This window comes from Macrobrachium nipponense, chromosome 19, assembly GCF_015104395.2.
Source record: "Macrobrachium nipponense isolate FS-2020 chromosome 19, ASM1510439v2, whole genome shotgun sequence".
NCBI classification, from domain to species: Eukaryota; Metazoa; Arthropoda; class Malacostraca; order Decapoda; family Palaemonidae; genus Macrobrachium; species Macrobrachium nipponense.
The window spans coordinates 23,927,967-23,950,383 of NC_061088.1; the positions used below are offsets into that span (position 1 = coordinate 23,927,967).

At 41.0% G+C, this 22,417-nt stretch overlaps 2 protein-coding genes across 5 annotated transcripts in view; one reads left to right on the forward strand and one right to left on the reverse strand.

Moving 5' to 3' along the window:
- Window positions 1-22,417, reverse strand: part of LOC135215232 (aspartate aminotransferase-like) — a 51,415-nt gene that overhangs the window by 28,018 nt on the left and 980 nt on the right. For 2 of the 4 annotated variants that reach the window (XM_064249760.1, XM_064249745.1), the window contains exons 1-2: window positions 2,087-2,193; window positions 405-496 (exon numbers count right to left, since the gene is read on the reverse strand). The exons of 1 other annotated variant lie outside the window; for it this stretch is intronic. In XM_064249760.1, coding sequence (XP_064105830.1) covers window positions 405-491 — 87 coding nt within the window. In that variant the 5' untranslated portion in view covers window positions 492-496; window positions 2,087-2,193. Of the gene's footprint in view, window positions 1-404; window positions 497-2,086; window positions 2,194-11,987; window positions 12,044-22,417 lie in introns of those variants that run through there. One more of the 4 variants, XM_064249753.1, reaches the window with a different exon arrangement.
- The window catches only part of LOC135215251 (U6 snRNA-associated Sm-like protein LSm2), a 91,329-nt gene continuing 82,576 nt past the window's right edge, over window positions 13,665-22,417 (forward strand). The window contains exon 1 of the mRNA XM_064249797.1: window positions 13,665-13,759. Within this exon, the coding sequence (XP_064105867.1) occupies window positions 13,757-13,759 (3 nt within the window). The 5' untranslated portion in view covers window positions 13,665-13,756. The remainder of the gene's footprint in view (window positions 13,760-22,417) is intronic.

Below are 22,417 nucleotides of genomic sequence, written 5' to 3' on the forward strand. Positions count from 1 at the left end.
GAATGGAGGTACAGTAAAAAAAATAAATTCTTGAAAATAAACTCCATTATGTTTCCCACGTCGAAATTACGTAGCAGATAATATTTAATGTAACCTAACCTGATCTAGGGACATGGCAGAAAAACCGGGGCTGGAATTTGCTTCCGAGTTTTATACCAGTATTGCAACAGCCCGGTTTTTTTTTTTTATGCCCCTAGGTTAGGTTAAATTAGGTTGGGTAAGGTTATGTTAGTTCACAGTAAACTAATTTCAAGAAGATTCTATGGTTAGTTTTTACGACATGGCGTCCCGCTCTTTCAGGGAAGGTTCACTACTCGGTTACAGTTCGGGAATGTGCTTCCCGGAGAAGTTAACTACAAGCCTCTCGTATTTTCACTCATAATAAGAAAAAAAGAAGTATATACCTCTTCGTTGAAAGCAAGATTTGACGCCGGTGTCGAGTGGGCTAAGTCATCCCGCACCAAGTCATGAGCCACTTCTTTAGTCTTCATTATGCCTGCGAAGATATGGGGAAAAAACACTGGTATTATTAAATAAAGACCAATTTTATCACTGATATTAATGTTCAAGAAACAAATACACACATATATGCGTATATATAATTGTATATTTTATTTTATAGTTATTTTATAATATACATATATATATATAGATATATTATATATATAATAATATATGTATATTCACACACACGTATGAATAAAAATCGTCAATTCAGAGTATTTACTGCCTTGTGTTCCCACTGTATTATAGTACATTCACATCAACTGCGCATTTGATGTCTAGGCATATCCCTTACGACGCTCCTGATTGGCTGTTGATAAGCCAATCACAGGGCTGGAAAGTGGAAACTCTTAGTCTCTCTCGAGAGTTCACATAGGCAGGATGTATGTTCCACCTCTCCTGAGGGATACTTTTGAAAGACGTATCCCTCAGGAACTCTCGAGATAGACTGAGAGTTTCCAGCCCTGTGATTGGCTTATCAACAGCCAATCAGGAGCGTCGTAAGGGACTGACCTCGACATCAAATGCACTGTTGATGTGAATCTACTATAGTACTAAATAAAAACCCACCAGTCTTATTCGGCGAAATTATTAGATACATCAAATGCTTCCAGACATCTCTAATCAGTTCCCTTACAAAGATCAGTCGAAGCTATTTATTCAGTCGCTTTATAATTGCATATTTTCTTACTTTGATGATGGAATATACAGCCTTGACGCAGAACAGTTAGACATTTACTTAGTTTTGAGTTATTAAACCAGTGTTATTCCGACCATGAACACTTCCGGAATCTTTGATATACATTGAATGAATACATCGTACATTGAATACAGAATTTAGGCCAAAGACCAAGCACTGGAACCTATGAAATCATTCAGCCCTGGAATGGAAACTGGCAGTAAAAGATTTGAACGGTGTTACAGGAGGAAAGCTCGCAGTTGCACTATTTATCAATTGTTAGGAGAGGGTGGAAAGTAAGACGGAAGACAGGTTATTTGAAAGGAGATACAGTAAAAGAAACGAAAAGCGTTGCAGCTAAGGACCGTAGGTACGCTGCAAAGAACCTTTAGTAATGCCTACAGTGCACAGTATGAGGTACAATGACGGCACTACTCTCCTACGGAGTCTTGGGTGTACAGAATATGCACAAGGAGTAAATTGATAGAAGTATCGATGAACGTAAGAAGCCACTCTGTAGAATGGTACTATTTCCGCTACAGTGGTTTGGCGAATGCATTTTTTTGTTATCCAAAATCAGTGGTAAACGGTAAATATAACAACGTCTAAAGCAAGGTCCTCCAAATTTATAAAGACCTTTCTAAAGTAATGTCTACCAAGACAAGTTGAAATAACGAAGGGTTTTACCAAACTTTCTAGAAAATGGTGAAACGTGTTTGACCTACTTTAACACTTTATCATTCATACACCTTTGCAATCAGTGTTTAGCCCATGACGATTCCAAGCCCATGTAAAACAGAATTACTCAAACTTGCAACGAAACATGACAGCCTGATGTTAACAACAATGAGTCATAACGTTGGCCAAACCCTTGTGGGACAACAATCAATGAAATTAACCTACCAAATTGCCTTTAAACTTTTCGCTAAGTTCTCGTTCAAACTATCGCAGGTGCGGGTCAGTAATCCGACTCCTCTCCACGGAACAGAGCGCAGCGAACTGTGTATTCTGACCAGAGTCCCGACTCTCCGAGGTGGGTCTAGCCAAGGTATATATATAGAATATACCTTGGGTCTAGCTAGCGGGCGACGGTCCGTGGATAGGACCTCAGTTGGGTAGAGTGAGGGACAGATTTTTTTTTTTCTTTTCGTCAGTGAATTCTGTACGAGATGAATGGTTGTTTGTGTCATTGCTCTGGGATGTTTTGGCGATAACGTACAATGATTTCGCGCGCAGTTTTGTATTTTAGATTTTGTCATGCATGAGTCTACTCTACGCACACGTGACATCGGTTATCCAGTTCCATTCAAAGTATTAAAACGGTTTTACCAACATTTCTATCCCCCCGCACCCCCAAAGTCTTATATATCATCATATATTGACAGCAATAATCTTGAGTCAATAGCTAAAATAGTATGAAGTTTCTACAATAGTTCTCTATGTTAAGGCCTGTCCACACCAGGAAACATTGTTTGCAAACAAAGTTTTCGAACAATGTTTCCTAGTGTGGACAGGCCTTTATGCATTGATGAATATTTCCTTCTCATTTTAATCAGATGATAAATGAATTACTTAATATAGGATGTAAGTGATTTATTTAATAAAATAAAGAGCAGTTTACGAAGAAGAGTTCAAATTCGTAGTTTCAAAACTATACTGTACTACTTTTCAGTTTATAAAAAGTTCACCCAGCAATTAAGCCGAAACGATCGTTATGTAAAAGAAGATAATAATCTACATTTCAGATTATGAATTCATTACAGAGGAGAAAACTTAAGGAGACAGATTAAATGTCACTTTTATCTGACACTTCTGAGCACAATCTCGTATCTCGATATATACAAAACCATGACATTGGAAAAATAACAGCAGATCTTAAATACAAACTTTTGTCATTTTTTTTCCAGTAACATGAACTTCTCCGGAGGACAATTAGCTTAGTCATGATTTCAGTCTGAACTAAAGATATGGGGAATTGGGGAAACGTCCAAAAATTTATGTTCCCTCAAATTTTATTCATGCTAAATTTAGAACAAGGGTAATACTTCGTCCTTCGCTTTTAATTAGGGGACATGTACACTCTACAAGAAAACTGAAGATATAGTTTTCATTAGCTTTCGTTCATCGAATTTCGCATTTGTTTTTACTGAAAAGACATAATATCGCTAAATTTACTCTAGAATATGAAAATATACTGCAAATTATATCATATAAGTTAAAACTGCAAAACAAAACCGTTCAGATACTTAAAAACACAATATATGTCCGAAGTAATTGGAATTTCTCAGATGGATTCGTTCATAGAAATCTAGTAGATATAATGTGAATTTCGGATTGTAGTACTATGCATCACGACGACAATATTTACTCGTTTTTCTTCATGAACGGGGATATTATTGCATCATCGTAAGTGGTGAATGCAATTATTTTAGTTTCTACAAACTCATGTTTGTATTCCAACGCGATTAAAGTTAGCTGACGTCAATGGCAGTCAATGTTGCGACGGCTAAGGTAGGTTGAGCAAATCTAGTTGCATCCGCAAGAGCGTTTTCTATGATGTGAGGAGGAGCCCTAGAACTTCGAGCGGGAAAGCGCAAGCTGTTTCCAAAGCTATTGTCTTTAAACATAAATCTTTATCAAGGTTAAAGTAGCATGTCAGCTCAAAGATTTTCTGGCTATATGCTCCCATTACAGAGCAGTTCGTAGTAGCCTACAGCCCTACACGACTGCATTTCTTTGCCGCGAGGCTCAAAGATCTCCCAACACATCAGCATTTTTTGCACGATATAAAACTTTAATTGCCTGTGCAATACATATTGAGTTATTTGTGGTAATAAATATTTTTACTTAACACAGCTTTTTTCGTGAATGATTTTTGGATGAACCCCGATTTTCAAAAGAACGGACTACATCAAGAGAGCAAGAATGACCTCAGCCTGTGTCTAAAATTTTCCACGTCTTTTTACAATCTGAATGTTATGGCAACTGTCGAATGAAATCAAGATTAGGGTATGAATTCCTTAGAGAATTAACTTGAATATTATGATCCTTCAAATTTCATCTAGTATAGTGCAGCACGATCTTGGCAGTCATATCAACCTGTTTCCCCCGTCACAAGTCCGTCACCAATGCTATAATTCTCTCTCTCTCTCTCTCTCTCTCTCTCTCTCTCTCTCTCTCTCTCTCTCTCTCTCTCACTTCAAAAACATACTTTAAAAATATATATTACCACTCAGTCTCCCAAAGAAAATATAATGAAATTAAGTAGTTATAAATAGGCCTAAGCTTTCACGTAAGCAGATTTTGCTCTCTCTCTCTCTCTCTCTCTCTCTCTCTCCCTACTTTTAAAACATTTGAAATAATATTATCACGCAATCTCTCAAAGCAAATATAATGAATTAAGTATCTCTATAGATAGGCCTAAGCTTGCGCACTCTCTCTCTCTCTCTCTCTCTCTCTCTCTCTCTCTACTTTTAAAACACACATTTGAAATAATATTCATCACTCAATCTCTTAAAGTTAAATAATATAGTAAATGAATTAAAGTACCTCTATAGATAGGGCTGTCCTTGCGCACTCTCTCTCTCTTCATCTCTTCCAAGTTTCTCTCTCTCTCTCTCTCTCTCTCTCTCTCTCTCTCTCTCTCTCTCTCTCCACTTTTGAAACATTTGAAAAAAATATTATCACTTAATCTCTCAAAGTAAATATAATGAATTAAGTATCTCTATCGATAGGCCTATGCTTGCGCTTTCTCTCTCTCTATCGTCATAATATTTCAAATTCTTTATTAATCTGTAATTGTTGTCCCCTCAACGATTTCCACAAGTACTGCCCAAATTTTAAAACACTTTCTCTCATTGTTTAAGATCCGGCTTCAATTACGTATGAATTTTACGTCAGTTTATTGTCAAACATTACTTATAAATAAGGTTTCACAGTAGGTTTTTAAAAAGGATGATCGATATTCTACCCTGAACGGACGTTACCAGACTAACATTAACGAATAAAATAGAGCCTGTTTGTACAGACGGCCAACGAAGAATTGGCGTAGTTTCTTAATTCATTGTTCGTTATGGAAATATTGCCATATGTAGGTGCCAGATTATTTACACAACAATAAATAACATTCCTTTCAAAGGTGCTATACTTGAAATAAATTACATTAGAATAGAGTAGACTTATTCAACGTATTAAAGATAATTATTTTGCAAAGTAAGGAAAATATATACCGATGGGTCCACGATTTCTAATTTTATTCTCAACTCTAGCTTCGTGACAGCATACCGAAGCATTTTGAAGTTGACGTTGCTGCCGCTCGAGTCTTGACTCAACGTATCGTACTGCACTGGGGTGTTGTCATTTCGTCTCCTACAGCCGATAAACAATACATCAAGGCGTTAACATTCTTTGAAAACGATGTTTAATTAAACTAATTTTGTCCTTTGATCAATAAAATAATTTTTTATGACATAATATTTAGTGGGCCTAAATTGGACTTCTGATTTCACACATGATTAGCCTAGGTCTATTTTGAGCAGTATACTCTCTCGGATACGTATAAATGAATATTTAAATCGACAATATATATATAATATATGGGGTATAATATTATATAAATATAAATAAAAGTATATAAATATAAAAAATTTATAAATATATAAATTTTATATATTTTTATATCTATATATATATATATATATATATATATATATATATATATATATATATTTAATCTGCTTATTTGATTATTCCCGTTATTCTTGTTTGATTAGCCATGTTCGCCTTTCTTCTTATCCTTTTCATAATTGCTTAACATAATTAACTCAGACCTAGCTATTAAAAAAAATATCAAACGAATATAATTCAGTCTTATTTTTTATCGAATTCCTTGCATATCACCCTGTTTCATTTGGACACGTTGGAAAGCTGTGGGAGTCAAAACTGACGAATACATTAAGAAAGGCTTACTTTCATTAAAGCTTTCTTAGGTTGATCTTTCTGTAGCTATTCATTTCTTCTAACTAGAATATATTCAAATTAGTTTCACATGTATACCTCGACCTACTACCATAAGCATATTATAAGTAGCTGAAAGGATAAGAAATATGAAAGGTGACGTTCTCGTTTAAGTCTATTTCATGTTTTTGTTTATTTCATTTATTTTTTTTCAAGACTGCTTTAATCAAGGGTTGCTCTTTGACGGCTACAGGGTGTAACACGAGTGTATGCACATATTTTGGGGAATAGAAGATAAAGTTTCTTTGAACAGAAAAATATTTTTATAAACATGCATTTAAGGCGCCCGTTGTCGGTGCGGGGAATTTTAAAATAACCGTTATCATTACTGGTGCTTTCAAGCGATGGAGTTCGTAGTGAGAAGTCGGCTCGAATCGCCTGAGATGTAGAAGAGAGCGGAGGTGGTGTATAGGAGTGATGGAGGGATTAGGCCGATGTTAATAAAGTATCTCCCAATAAAATGTATTCTTTAGGTTTTGAAGAAAAAAATGCATGCATCATTGAAACTGTTTCCCTCCCTATCCGTGGTATTCACTGGCCACCGATAAAAAACAAAACAAAAAGAGTAAGCCTAACTGAATCTCTCATTCATCAAAGATACGTTTGCTTATTCATTCGACTTATTCATTAGACACCTATCAAAGATTTCAAGTGGAGATTTAAAAGTCTCTTCCTCTCCATCTAAAGTATTCATCAGACACCAGTCATAAGCGTAGAGCTAGTCATGATTCGTGGTTCAGCAATGTCGTGACGATGCACTAGAATTCAAAATTCACAAATGAATGTTGCTCAGCAACGTTCACACTACTGTATTGACTTGCTTTCTTGTGGTGCTTTGAGGTGTTCCACCTCTAGGCCCATGTTCTAAATTTTGCCGTTCTTTAAACAATTGATTCATCTATGTATGATTCTCTCCGGTTATTAAGCTTTTTTCTTGATATCTCTCCAACAGGAACTTGCACCGAATGCAGTGCAATAATTGTCTCTCGCTCATCGAGGGATGTTTCTTAGACCGATAAATGACACATTGACATTAGATTCCCGTGCACATAACATCAAAAGCAATAGAGTAAGGTCGCCTGGTTCACACTGTTAGTATATCGATATTTTTTCTTTTTCTTTTTAAATTTGATAGCATTTTGTGAGATTCCAATGGTAAAATTTAACAAATGGAATAGTTCAACTACCTTCAACTTAATATTGAAATGATAATTTAAGGACTATGTTTATGCGATACTACTAGTGATATATAGGTGTCTCCTATCTATTTGTTAATGAATATCTATGGTTGTGATATGACGTTTTTTATCACTTCGTTTCGTTCACGTCAATTTTGCTATATGGAAAATAGTTTTACACAATAACATAACATAATGTTCTAAAGATATCAGTGACTGTTTTTAACGTCATTACATACGATTTCTTCCATCTTTGTAAAGAAAAATCGATAAATAAGGGATGAATCGTGCGTCAGGCAAGTGAACGAAAAATTATGAAACTCTGCCACGAGTTTTTTGGCCGACAGTACATCCAAGTATAAATTATTATAGGACCTCTACCGAATCTTTATGATGTAAAGTTAATGGAAATCTAGAAAGCAACAAACGCTATGATTTTGAAGCTCCGCCCCCTTTCTAGAGTTGCCAGGTGTGGCATTATTGAACGATACATGTCCGAAGATTTAAAAAAAACTGTATCTTAACTTTCCTTGCCGAGTGTACAGTGATGCTCAAATCTCATGCGAGATGACTCCATAAGATTTCGTTCAAAATTCAATAACTGGCAACTAGCATGCTCCATATTTATGTATTATTTCAAAAAGGAAAAGCGATTATTGCATACAATAAAGGCCATAATATGTTTCATAAGAGGGAAATCTGTCATTTATTTCAAAACTGTATGAGAATGTCACGTGTAGCCAAATTTCAGAAAAACACTTACGAAACATCTTCAAAACTTTCGTTCACTCATAGCTGAAGCATTTGACCAAAACGAAGTTGTCATGAAACCTTGGTTCAAACGTTAAATAAATAAAAAAAACCTAAAAAAATTGCCATAACATTAATAATGCTTCCAAAGCAAGCACAGAATTTGAAATAGTCCTGTTTGATTGCTTTTACACCTCAGCGCTGGAAAAAAGTTAATATGTTTACACAAAAGTAAAATGCGCCCACCGATTTTAGCGTGTGAGGGGAGCATGTGTGCGTGTTATTAGTGTCGGTGCAACAACAACCACCTGGTATAACGTAAGTAGGTCTACAATGGGTAGCAACCATGAAATTATCTTGAAAACCTTTACTTTATATGTGTTAGAGGAATGTTTGGATTTTCATAGATAATTGTTTCTTATATTTCTTAAACATTTCAAAATTGATGGCATACTAGTAAATATTCACCTATGCAATTATTCTTTTGTTAAAGCCAAGATATTATTCCTAGGCCTAGGTGTTAGATATCTTTTCTTTACACTTAACAGTCACATCTCTCTATTAACAATTTCTGGCCAGAAAGCAAATGAGGTTATCTACACCTTCTTGCACTTCAAGTTACCTTATGAAAGAATTAATTATACACCAAAAGCGAGCAGAGGGACTTTTAAGAAAATAATATTTCAAACTAGTTGAAAAACAAGTGTTCCATGCGCCTTGATATTAATACTTATGATGTTTCGATTAACAGCCATCTTCTACATATAACCAAAATCACCATCATCTTTTATTCCTCAAAGAACAGGTAATCTCTACAAATAAAACCATTAGTAACAGATTACATATCAGAAGGCTTAAATTATTTTTTAGGGCCTATATATCATTTTGCAACATACAGGCAGCTTAAACACAGCCTGAAACTTCAACATTCAAAGTAAAGGTGATAATTTCATGGTTGCTACCCATTGTAGACCTACTTACGTTACACCAGGTGGTTGTTGTTGCACCGACACTAAGAACACACACACATGCTCCCCTCACACGTTGAAATCGGTGGGCGCATTTTACTTTTGTATAAACATATTAAATTTTTTCCAGCGCTGAGGTGTAAAAGCAATCAAACAGGACTATTTCAAATTTTATGCTTCCTTTGGAAGCATTATCAATGTTATGACAATTTTTTTCGTTTCTTTTATTTAACGTTTGAACCGAGGCTTCATGACGACTTTGGTCAAATGCTTCAGCGATGAGTGAACGAAAGTTTTGAAAATGTTTCGTAAGTGCTTTTCTGAAATTTGGCTACACGTGACATTCTCTTACAGTTTTGAAATAAATGACAGATTTCACTCTTATGAAACATATTATGGCATTTATTGTATGCAATAATCGCTCTTCCTCATTGAAATAATACATAATATGGAGCATGCTAGTTGCCAGTTATTGAATTTTGAACGAAATCCTATGGAGTCATGTCGCATGAGATTTGAGCATCGCTGTTCTATAATTTAAGCGGTCCCAAACTTGCTACAAAACATAGCATGATAGCATAACAGTCTGGTGCAAGAGGCCAAAAGTCAAAATGAGACTAAAAAACAAACAAAGTCACCAAGACGTTCAAAATAGCACTTGGATCACACTGAAAATGTAAATTATTACGAACACTTTAAAAAAAGGTCCAGGAAGTGCAAGACCACCTAAGAAAATCACAGCAGCTCTGAAATCGCAGTTGTATTCGGGGCTGCCAGATTTCCACACTAAGGAAATCCACACTAGGTCTCAGACAGTTGCCAGTTATGCAATATATTCGACTTTATCGAACTGAGGAATGTAAAAGTTGTTTAACATGATCTTGTAAGTGCTCAAAACTTAGCATATGAATTCCCAACCATAGACAATGACCCTTTCCGTTTTTATCTCATATTGTTTAAACATTTAGTTAATTTTTATTGTTTTTTTTTATGAGAGGGTAAAAGAAGCAAAACTTCTCAACAACAGTCGGTACTCTTTTAATATGATGATGAAAAAACTGCAATGAAAGTTATTTAATTTGACGATTTGAAAAAAAAGTAACATAGGTGTTTTACAACAAATTTTGGTTATATATAACATAAGGCATCTTAATCACATCATCGTAATGAAAAATAACGATAAATTTATGATGTTCAATCCGGCATTATTGCCATAAATATAATAACTAGACCCATATGTTGGGTCAACTAAACAATGTTGGTTATATGCTCGCAAGTGAGCTTTAAAAAATAATTATCGCTGTATTGTATCATTGCAATTACATAATACAATAAACTTTCATGAAGAATTGAAGCTGCAAATGATGTCTTATTTTTTTAGAGTAAAGTAAACTGACAACGTATCCTGGACCTTGGCTAAGTACTAAACCATTTAATATTTCATGAGGATTTAATTACCACTGCATTATACCAATTTCTCACTTTTATCGGTGTTATACTCATAGTCATTCATTTATGACATATCAACTGACAACGAAATCGTGAGCGCTATCATCTATACTGATAAAACTAGGCCTATGATTTTTGCTAAGGTCTTACGTTATACGAATTACAGTTATGAAATCATTAAAGCCCGTTCTTTTCAAAAGTTTGTCACCGTAGTTGTAGAATAACCAAACTGATTATACAGGCACATTAATCATTTTCACATGCAAAAATTGCAATGTGTATTGTAAAGCTGTAAAGTGCGTCGCTGAAAAATAATTTGCTACCAAATGGCAGTATAAATGTATGCATACATTTCACAAAATTTTCAAGAAAATATACCATCAAAACTAGCAAATTAAGAATACTCTCTAGTATTATGAAAAAGAATAAAATGTAGATTTAGTTGAGAACCATATTGAAAATAATTTTGATAGGTAACTAAGGTTGGTTGGCGCTAGAGCCAACCAGTTCGTACGGCCTAGCTTATATTCTAGGTCTTGGTTTGCCACGATGAAATCAACGGTCAGCGTTATGCATCTGATAAACATCCAAACGCATCCACAAATTAAAAAAGATAAAATTAATTATTTATTTTTATGGATATTTGTGTGTGAGACTTATAAAATATAATAGTAAAAAATTTTCATAATTTATTATTAGATTTTAACTAGCATACGCTTCTTAAGTAAAAAGCGTGGAGGAATTTTACGTGTGGATTCCACACTCCACACCTAATCACAATTTGGACAAGATAAGCCGTATTAGTGACGTCATTTCCACACTTCGGCAGCCCTGGTTGTATTGATTCTTATTTTACCACTAACAGCGTGTGGAGACTATTGATTAAACTTCATTATTTATGAGGCCCAGGTCACCGTGGAGAGTAGGACAATATCTTTTCTTAACACAGGCAAACGATTGGAGCCTCTGTCTCCTAACAGATGAAGTTTGTAACTCATGGATGAATTCCAAAGTCTGGTACTAAATAAAAGATTAGAGGCAAAAGAGAAAAGTGACCAATTTTAGGTTATCCACTGATCCAGTTGAACTGCAACCGAAATTATGAAAACGGGCCGACCTTTGCCAACATTTAAGTATTTCCTCAAAATACCGCAGAGTGGAAGAAAAACGAACAATTTGCTAGTTATAGTAACTATATAAAGAAACTTAAACTGTCACTAACCTAGTGGTGCTGTAGACTAAGTATACATAGAACTTGCTATCAGTTAGATTGATGTGCAAAATTTTGTTTGATTCGTTCGGTTCCTACAGCAGTCTAATTTACGAAATAAAAACTGTTCAAAGTTAGGTTATTAATGTTAAATCTTATCTAACTTGTCCTTGTAAGCATTAGCATCTACTATTAAATCGCAAGAGAGGAATGTTATTCTCTTAAATACGTACTTCGTTGTAATGGCAACTCTCGAAGAGACTCACTCAGTTATCGATCGATCGCTCCTTGAAGATTTCATGATGTTCTCCACCGTTATCCCCTGAAAACTGCCCTGTCATCAAAATGATTAGGGCTGTGTTCCCTACGCTTAAGTCGTCTGATTTCAAAATATTGATCGCTTTTTACTCTGTGAAGGTCCTCCATAACATCGCATCATACTCGTAAATATCATATCTGTGTTCCTTGCCTTACCTAGTACTATAGCGCGTTCTGGTTACTGGTCCTTAGAATGTATTAACAGTTTCTGCCATATTTTCAGTTCCATTCATTGAAATAATTTCATTCTATCCCTGGTTCTCTTCAGTATTGACTGCTTTGGGTTATTGTAAAAGATTTTGCTTTATCCTATATTCAGGTGCTCACAAAAATGACTTTTCTTGAAATATCCAGCTATATAAAACTTCACGCTGTTTTTTTGTCATCGTTGGTGAGGCGCATTCGATTTATGTTGGATTCCGCAACCTTGCGCTTTCCGTCTGTTGATCTTGTACTTGGTAAATAAGGGGTTAAGGGGTAGCTATCGAGTTGTCCGGTAAAAAAACAAAAACTGAAGGCTCTACCGCGGCCTGGTTCCCGCCAGTCGCCGACCGGAATATTCACCGTCGTTTGTCCCAAGGCCTTGGTTTGTCCATGGTTATGTTTCTGTCTTTCGTTCATGTTTATGGTATTAAAAGTCATTGCTTTATGTCTTACGTTTATCCCCGAGGGGTTTGTAGTAAACTCGACGACAATTTTGCATGTAAACTGTAAGTTGCCGAACCTACAGAATGGCGTATTTCTAGTTTTACCTTGCCTTTTTTGTTTTGACTATTACCCACTACCACTGGGTTTTCATTTAGGGTTTTTAGGTCTTCCATGAGGCTCCATTGATTACTAACTGTCCTCTTGCTATCTGTCATTTCTCCATTGACCTATTCTATCATTCTTTGTACGACCTGCATTCTTATAATGTTTGTAGTTCTTCCACCGATTTTTCCCTTTTTATTTTCTCTGTGCTTTTCATTCAATCAAACAACATATTTTTCAGATTCTTGATGATCTGGGCTTTTTCTTATATCTCCTTTCTCATAAAATTTTCATCTGACTTGTTACCCATTTTTCCCTAAACTTCTCTTACTTTCTACACACAAATACATACTACTTGTGTTCTTACTATCACTGTACTTATATCGTGAGCTGCCTGCCTTTGGAAATGGTTCTGACTTTAATTGCCATAATAGTTTACCGCCTGCTTGTTTCTTTGAACAGTACTTTACCTTTTAATTCCACTCCCTTGTAAACGGTACCCTCTAGTAAATTAAGACAATTGTAACTGTTTATAATGCGGAGCTACTTACACTAAGAGTAAGAAAATTAGTCATCGAGATTGAATTTGATAAGCGAAATCTTTTCTGTCGGGTACTTGAATTGTTATCGTTTCAACCAAAATACTATTTCTCGGATGATTTTTGGGGGTGACATTAAAACCGTGATTTTATCATGTTAAACAATGGAGATTATATTTTGAATAAAATAGTTATACTATTGTATGATAAAAGTCCCACCAAAGTCCCATGTAGGATATCTGATTAACGAGAATACCACACTGATACTGAGAAACATCACCAAAGAAAGATTGCATGAAACGTTGAATGTTTGTTGTTGTTGAACCGGGAGGCAGGCGGGAGTCGATCAATCACGCCGTACATACATTACAAGTATTTAAACTGTTAAAGAGACAATGGTAAGATTTTTTTCTACAAATAGGTAGTACATACCTAACATAGATTAAAATTCATCCAAGATCAGCGGTGAGTAAGGAAGTGGTACACTTTTCTGTAGCATAGCCGGTATGTTAGGGCTAATCACGTTCGACTTGGGTACTAAGCTAGCTAGCCTAAGTACCTAGCCTAGGCTTAGGCTGGTCTACCTCAGCTTACACTCTCTGTCTTGTAAGATGTCTGACATATTTCACGATAGGAATTTAATTATGAAGATTGTCTTTACATAAGATGCCTGGAATATGGTTAGCCTATGTTTAATCAAGACTTCGTAGATTCATGAAGACCCATGACGGCCTAGGCCTAGCGAACCGTAAAATGGGAGGTAAAATTTTACAAGTTGCCTGCAATCGAGTTCCATGTCTAAATTTATCTCGTTGCCAGTTCAGAAAGACGGACACTGTTCGTGCCGATGAAAAATTTCGGGATTTCTAAGCAACAAACTGCATGGTCTTCCAGGAACGATGTCGCGAATGCCACTAGGTTAGGGATTGGGGGCTCAAATGAATTTCGCATACTTAGTAATAGCCCCTGGCGGGTTAAATTATAGTCTCCAACAAAAAAGAACGTTAGCTCGGTAATTCCTAAATAAGCAACCAAAAACACTACCTACGGGGAAACAACCAATTGGACTAGCTGATCCAGTTTTCACCGCGCGTAGAGTCGCCCTTTGAAAAAGTACTTTAACACGTCCTGACACTGGAGGTGGGCACCAGTCACCAGTCATCGTGGCGAGATTAACGGCTATCCTTTCGAAGTACGTATTTTCTTCAAATGTTAGAAATTAAGGTCATATTTTTAAGATTTAGGGTAGAATATCACGACAGGCCAACCCTCATCAACGGTGGACGGGTCTTATTCACTCGATATTTAATTGGTGAAACATGAATACAATTGCAACTCTAAGCATACATTTAAAAGACTGAAGTTTCGTCAACATATTGTGATATATGAAAGCCCCATACGAACTAAAAATAAGCATGTGAGCTCTTCGTAAATATGTTTTCAAGGCAGTTTTGAAATCCAATATGGCGGCTATGTTTTGCATGGACGGTTGTTTCTCATCAGTGACGGCCACCATCTTTCCCCAGCCTTCCCAGCACTCATTTGAACAATGTTAGCGTATGTATGTAACGTTTATTGATCTTACTCAAGATTGCAGTTGTAATCAGCACAATAAAACAACATTTTGTTGCCTATATTAGTGAAAGTATGAAACTTGTTATTCCCGGGGTTATGGTTTGAACTGAATTCATTCTTACCTTTGTAATCGGCTTATTTGATTGTTATTATACACATTTTGGTCTCAGTTCACTCCACATTGCACTTTAAACCCGTTGCTGTTCCTGATTTCTAAGCGCGCGCGCCATAAACACAATTATGAACAGCAGACGACGACAGACGACGAAACTGCAAAAGTTTTATTCCCTAAACTGTTTACTTACTCGTTATTTAGTTTAAATTTACTTTGTTATTTAAAAATTTTTGATTTAATTCATGTATATTATCCCTTTTTTGCAACCAAATTACCCCGAAAAATTACAGATATTTCTAAAGTAGATAAAATCAAATTTGTTCCGATACGTAATACAAACCCTCGGTCCTTTAACAATAGGAAGGTAACTAGCGGCAGCTGGGACGGTCGTAAGCTTCGAACAAGGGGAGAACGGTAGTTAACTGCTTGTCCTATCGTGCGCGCGCGCCCGCGCGCCAAGAGGTGAAGAATCACTTTTGCTTTCGGCCGCGGGTGTGAAGGACGTGTTCGTCATCGCTCTCTGCCCGCTCATCGTCGTATGCTTTGTTTATATTGTGTTTTTTACTAATGGTTGGTTTGACTTGAAATGAAACTGTAAGTACACTGTTTTCATTTTCATTACTTAATTATGAATCAACATGGAACTATCGCCGTAGAGACGGCGATTTCCGCTCTTTTCATGAATTGAACCCTTGAATTATGTCTCGGTGCCGAGGCGGGCAGCACTCGCGCCGATCATGTATTTTGGGCGAAAGTGTGTAATTGAAAGAATGTAAGTACAACTTTCATTATATTTTTGCCCTGTGCGTTCGTTGCCGAGAGCTTGATTGCGCTCGGCAAGAGCCTCTTATTTTGTATGAATAGAATGCAATGAAAGTGGATTCGCAATGCAGTTTTCTTTTCATTTTCATTTATTAATTGCATCAAATTTAATTTTGGATCAATTTCCGCTCTTACCCGGGAATTAATCCTTACGATTTATTGCTGTGAAAGTGAAAATAGCAAGTGCAGTATTGTTCATTTTCATATATATTTATGATAGCATCATATTATTAATGGATCAAGTTTCCGCTCTTACCCGGAATTGATTTTTGCCCTCTTTAAGTTCTATGAAGTGAATCGCAAGTGCAGTATTCTGTTTCATTTTCAATATTACTTTTCACTGCTGTGCGGGGTAGGGGAAGCGAAGGTCTGCCAGGAAGTCGTCGGAAAGCTCTCCCGCGACTCCCTTGGTATCCGATTCTTCGTCTTCTTTCCTGCCCCCCGCTCAGCTTCCTCGTATTTTGTTTTTGGGGTCTTCCTTCCGTTCGGGGTGGGGCATGTCTCCCCCCCCACCCCCGTGCGCGAGGGAACCCCTCTTACTAATCTGTCTGTGCTACCGCGGTGCTACATCCGTGGGAGACGACCTTGGACAGGTATGGACCACTGCGGCTGCAGGGCGTGCCTAGCATCCACGATCTGCTGCAGAGTCTAGCGAGGTCTGGGGGACGACCTGGAGTGGTCTCCACTACAACCTTCACGGCCGCTTATGTCTGCTTCCCCCCGCTGGTCTACACTCCCCATGCTGTGTCAGGTGACGCCGGTCTGCCGCTTCTAGGGCCGGTCGCCGCCGTACCGAGGAGGGGTATGCCGCCGCCGCCTGTGTTTCTTCGTGTTGCCTGCCCCAGACTTCCGCTGTTCCAGCAGCTCGCCCTGGACCGACCGCCAGTACCACGCTGGCTGCCGATGATTCTACGAGGCGATGGCTGGGCCTGCCGTACCTGTCGCTGATGTGGTTCCCGCTACTGGCTTGGCTGTCCCTTCTGTTTACCGCTGCCGCTGTTCCTGCCGCTCCTGAGCTGGTTGCGTTCCTGTCGCTCCTGGTTCCTGCGCCTGTCATGCTGGTCCTGCCCATGGTGTGTCTTCCCCAGTCCCAGGTCCTTCCGGACAGGTGCAGTCGGGCCGTGTTGCTTCGGCAATAGGCCCGACTCTGGCCTGGATGGGAGGACCTGACGACTGTCCTGCGTGAGCTGACGAAGAAGAGGAAGGTGTCATCTTCGTCTTCGTCTGTTGCTGCCTCTTCTTCGACTTCTAAGGCCCATAAGCCGAAGAAGAAGAAGGCTGCCTCCCACCCCCTAAGAAGTCTCCTTCGGGAAACTTCTAAGGGCCCCCGTCCCACCGAGGTGGGACGGGGGTCCTTCTGCTGGTCCTCCTGCTCCTTCGGGAGCGGGGCCGCCCTCTCCCCTTCCGTAAGGAAGAGATAGACGGGGACCAGAGGAGTATCGGTTAGCTCTGGTACTTCCTCGCCTGGTGCTAGCGGCGATGCCGCTACGCCAGGTTCCGGCTCGGTCTCTCGTTCGCGGGAGATCCCGAGTGTACGCTCTCCCTCGGGAGACCGTGCAGCCAAGTTTCGGCGCCAGAGTTCGCTCGGCGCCAAGACCACGGCACGGAGCAGAAGGCTGGCGAGAACCGCTCAGGTGACTCTCGCCAGGCCAGCGGCCGCTCTCGCAGCGACCAGCTGGTAACCGGGTTTTGTTGTTCCCCCTCCCCCTAAGAAGACTCCTTCGGGAACTTCGAAGGGCTCGTCACATTCCGGTGTGACAGGGGGGTTCTTCTGCTGGTCCACTCCTGTTCCTTCGGGAACGGGGCCCGCCCTCTCCCCTTCTAGGAAGAAGAAGAAGACGGGGACCAAGGGTGTGCTGGCTACCGCTGGTACACCCTCGCCTGGTCTTGGCAGCTCTGCTGCTAAGCCAGGTACCGGCTCGGTTTCTCGTCCGCGAGAAGTTCCGAGTTGTACGATCTCCTTCGGGTGACCGTGCAGCCAAAGTTAAGACGCCTGAGTTCGCTCAGCGTCATGACCGAGGCACGGAGCAGAAGACTGTCGAGAGCCGCTCAGGTGACTCTCGCCAGGCCAGCGGCCGCTCTCGCAGCGACCAGCCGGTACCTCGGGTGGTGGACGTGACGGTCTCTGACCGGCCACGGGTGGAGGCTGGGAAGAGGTCCCCAGGTCCCCTCGACCGACGGTACCAGCCTCGGCTGGTATCAGCGGTTTGACGTGCCGCGAGGACGCTCCCACCGGTCTCACGGCGAAAAAGCGAGCTCTGCAGGTCACCTGACCGCCGCTCCCACAGGGACCGGGCGGATACGGTGACCAGCAGCAGCTCGTCTGACGCACGGGAACCGTGGTTCGACGGTGCTCAGTCGAGCCGCTCGCCACAGGTGAGCGGCACGGCCAGGGCCTGCAGATCGATCCCCACCGCGGGTTGGTGATCGGCTGCAGCCCCCCACGTACGCTGGTCCTGCCAGCGAGCGGGGGGGGAGCGTCAGGTCTGTCTCTCCACTACCTTCAACTTCCTCGGGCTACACCGGGAAGAGCGAGGTAGCTAGGAGTGATCGTGAGAGGTGCCGCCGCTCACGATCCCGTCACGACGCCGAACGTGCCACGTATGGTCTTAGGACCAACCAGGACGTACGCGCAAGTGATTGGAGGCGACCGTCAGGGGGAGAGTGTGGTAGCGTCAGTTCTGTCTCTCCGATACCTTCAACTTCCTCGGCATACGCCAGGAAGAGCGAGGTATATAGGAGTGATCGTGAGAGCTGCGCCGCTCACGATCCCGTCACGACGCCGCACGGTCCAGGTTGGTCTTAGGACCAACCAGGACGTACGCGCAAGTGATTGGAGGCAACCGTCAGGATCTGTTGCTGGTCCTTCTTCTGAAGGAGGAGGGTCCTGGGAGCTGCTCTTGTTGGAGGGACTGGACGGTTCCTACTCCTCAAGACGCTGTAACTTCCGAGATTCAGAGTAACTTTACCCAGGTTATTGCACTGATTCGTCAGCACAACGACCGGGGGGAAGGATCGCCGCTCCCACCAGCAGAGCCCATGTCTCTGCTCGAGTCGTTTTGGGGCCCGAGAGGGCGGGAACCCAAACCGACGGTGGGTATGCGCGATCGGAGCTTGCCGATTCTGTCTTGAACCAGAGTCTCTCGTCTCCGGACAAGAAGGCTCTCTCAGTTCTGGCCGGTCGATCAAGCTACTTCCACCTCCTCTACTGCGACAGCGGCGTTTCTACGTGTCTTCGGACACCGTATTTAAATACTCCTTCGGTCCTCCTGAGAGGTTTCGCCCACCTCGACGAGGACTGGAATGAGTCGGAGGACGTATCGGCTTCTCTGTCAGGTGTCGATCATCCCCACCCAGACGACGTTCACAGTGGCGGCAGACCCTTACCTACAGTGAGAGTTCGCTAACCCTCCTCGGGAAACGTTTTCTCCTGACGATACGTTTTCCCAGACTCTGAGAGGCCATCGCCGCAAGGCGATGGCTGCTCCTACTCTTCTCCAAACTGCTAGTTCCACTGGGAAGGCGAGCGAGTATCCAATTCCTCCCCCATTCCCTCTCTCCTTACGGCTACGAAGGGAAAGGGGAAGGATCCTACAGAGTTTCTCTGTAGGATCCCACGTTGGGGACTGCGCTACCAGGGGGGTGGGGACCTTCGGGTCCTACCTGACGTAAGCCCCGGTCGTTGAGGAGGGATCCTGCCCCATTCTCGATTTCTACGGGAATCGAGAGGACCACCAGCCGATATCGTTTGACGAATTCGGTGGGGGTTTCGCAGACTGCTTAGAATTCTACGGAATTTCTAACGCATTCAGAGTGTTAGAGTTTCTTACGATCTCCAAACACTTAGGCGAGACCACGGTCCAAAGTGAGCGAGACGAGAATCCCCGATATGTTACACGATAATCGGGAACCTCGCCTATGCTCGAATTCCTGGATTTTCTAGCATTAGGAAGAAGACTGCGCTGAAAGAAGACTATCTCACAGTAGGCGACCAACCTGGAATAGAGAAGAACGGACGGGAATATCCAGTTGCTTGAATATATCGTCTTAGTATTCTGTTCACCATTGAAGCTTTCCTTCGAGGAAGACTTCTCCTTCACTCTCTTTAATAGAGAACGAAGGTGGTCGATCTCCAATCCTTATTTTGTTGTTTTCTTGAAGGAAAGAATTTAGGATGGAGATCGTTGTTCAGAATCCTACAAATATAACTACGTATATTAACCTCGCGACATGATTCTGCTAAGCAGTTGAATGGTCCGAGGGGTAGCGCATATCCTGGTTATTTACGGATTGCGACTTAGACGAAAAGTATTCTAATTGAACTGCAACCCAGGGTTGCCTGCAACCTCCCAGGAGTTTTCCAGTTTCAATTTTATATACATATGGTGTTGTCACAACAACACCATTTAAGCTTTTATATTACCGAAATTCGTTTCGCTTAAATATAATTGCTCGAGCATATCTTTTTATGCTCGGTGGTTCATAGCCGAACGCATTCCTTCGTGGAAAGGATTACTTGGCAACTCAGGATGACGAGTCAGCGACAGCTACTGCGTATGAATTGCCCGAGGCATTTCAGTATCAGCTGCCGCTTTGAGATAGACGGTTGTTTATGTCTTTCTCACCTGTTTTGATTGAATAACAACCGTATCTCTGCCCAACAATCACGGACTTAGTCTCTGATTAACGGGGATTCTCGCATACATGAATGACCATCTACTGCTGAGAAACGCTAGTATTCATCGTCTTCGTATTGCGAGAATTTAAACAGAGATATCTATTCGACTCTCATCTTTCTGTTTACCGCAACGGTAACAGAATTCTGTAATAGTCTCTTGCTGCATCGTATCCCGATAATGCGAATGATTTTTTGCGGAATCTGAGTTTGTCCTCCAAATATCTTGTATTCGGAGGTGTACAATTATTCATTGTTCACCCCGGATTAGCAGATGTATTGAAAGACATCGCCTACTCCACACCTGCCAGCTCTACTTCCAAACGTTCAGCCCATGAGAAGCAGTTCTTCAAGCGGCTCTCCCCTGTGTTTCATTAACTGAATAACGCCCCGCTTTCATTGCACAACGAACAGCAATGCAAATGGCGGTTTAGCGTTTTCAGTCATTTGTAAGCACAGGTTTAGAATCTTGAGATTCCTTCTCTCGATTCAGCTGGAAGGACGTAGGTTGCATTCATTGCCTACCTTCGTCTTCAACGTCACATAGTGTGTTTCTCCTTAAGCTGAGATTCAACGTCTATGAGATTTTCTTGCCATCAGGGACCTCGGTCTTTTGAAGGCAATTGACTTTCGCCTTTTGAGCTTATGCATTAAGAGAATCATCGCCGCGCCGTCCGGCATCGGTGACTAACAAATATATTTATTTGTTTGGTCTCTCAGCATAACTCTTTAAAGGGCGAAGTTCACGTGACTTACCCGGATGTTTGGACAACTTGCCTCTACTGATTCCGAACCAGTCAGTCGGCAGCTGTCAGAGCGCCCGAGTCAGTTACGAACTATGCTGTGGACTTAGTTCGGTTGTTCCAGAGCAATCATTACTTCGTCTTAATAGCTTGTCAGTATGAGTACTGTATAACCAAAGTCGAGAAGAGGGATAGGTCATACGACTATTCCCTTCTTTTCGTCTTAGGTAACTGCATGACTTCTCTTGAGAAGTCAAGCACAAAGGGATGGGGATTTGTGACGCTCGATTTCGTACCGATCTTCGTAGCGAAGACTCAGAACCCTTCGGTAACTGACGATTGGTTCGAGTCCTTCACAATACCCTCCCTAATGGACTTCACCGCCTCCGATACGAAGGCTATGCTGCTTTGTCCTGTGAGGTGCGACGGAGCTGTCTGAAGAAACTCGACACCCAGGATGAGTGTGGACGCCTCTTCATCATTCTCTCGCGTTCCGCAACGAACTTCTCCGTGGCGCAGGTAATGAAGGCAGGCGCCTGTTCCAACCGGACCGCATGCACCTCCTTCTACCTTCAGGATATTGCCCACAGTTCCTTGGATCTTTTTCCTTAGGAACCGTGGTGGTTGCTCAACACGTTGTGTAGTTAACCCAGACCCTCGCAGGCTGAACAGCATCGAGTCCTGGTGTGACCGTAAGAATGGATGAGGAATGAGAGTGTGACTGGCTCCTCTTCCCATCTTTTCTTCCCTCTACTTTGGGTAGAGGGACACGGTCGTCACCCTGCGGGTAAGGACGAGATGCAGGTGAGCTACTCAATAGAGCACCATCCTATCCCTTTCAGTAGGGATAGGAGTAAATATCCACCACTTCCTCCAACAAGGGGGAGGAAGTGGATGCCAAATTGAGACAAAACCCATCATTTTATGATTGTCTCTTGCAAAACAGAACAAGTTCTTGCTTGCTGGTACGAAGAGATACGCTTGCCTCTCTCTTAGTACTTGGCCCAGAGGTCTGACCATTGATCCTGCGGTGCACACCCCGATCAATCGGACAGAGGTTTGGATCCCTCCCTTGCTCTTACGACCAGGGAGGCACTCCAGGGTTGGACGAACACCAGTCTGTTCA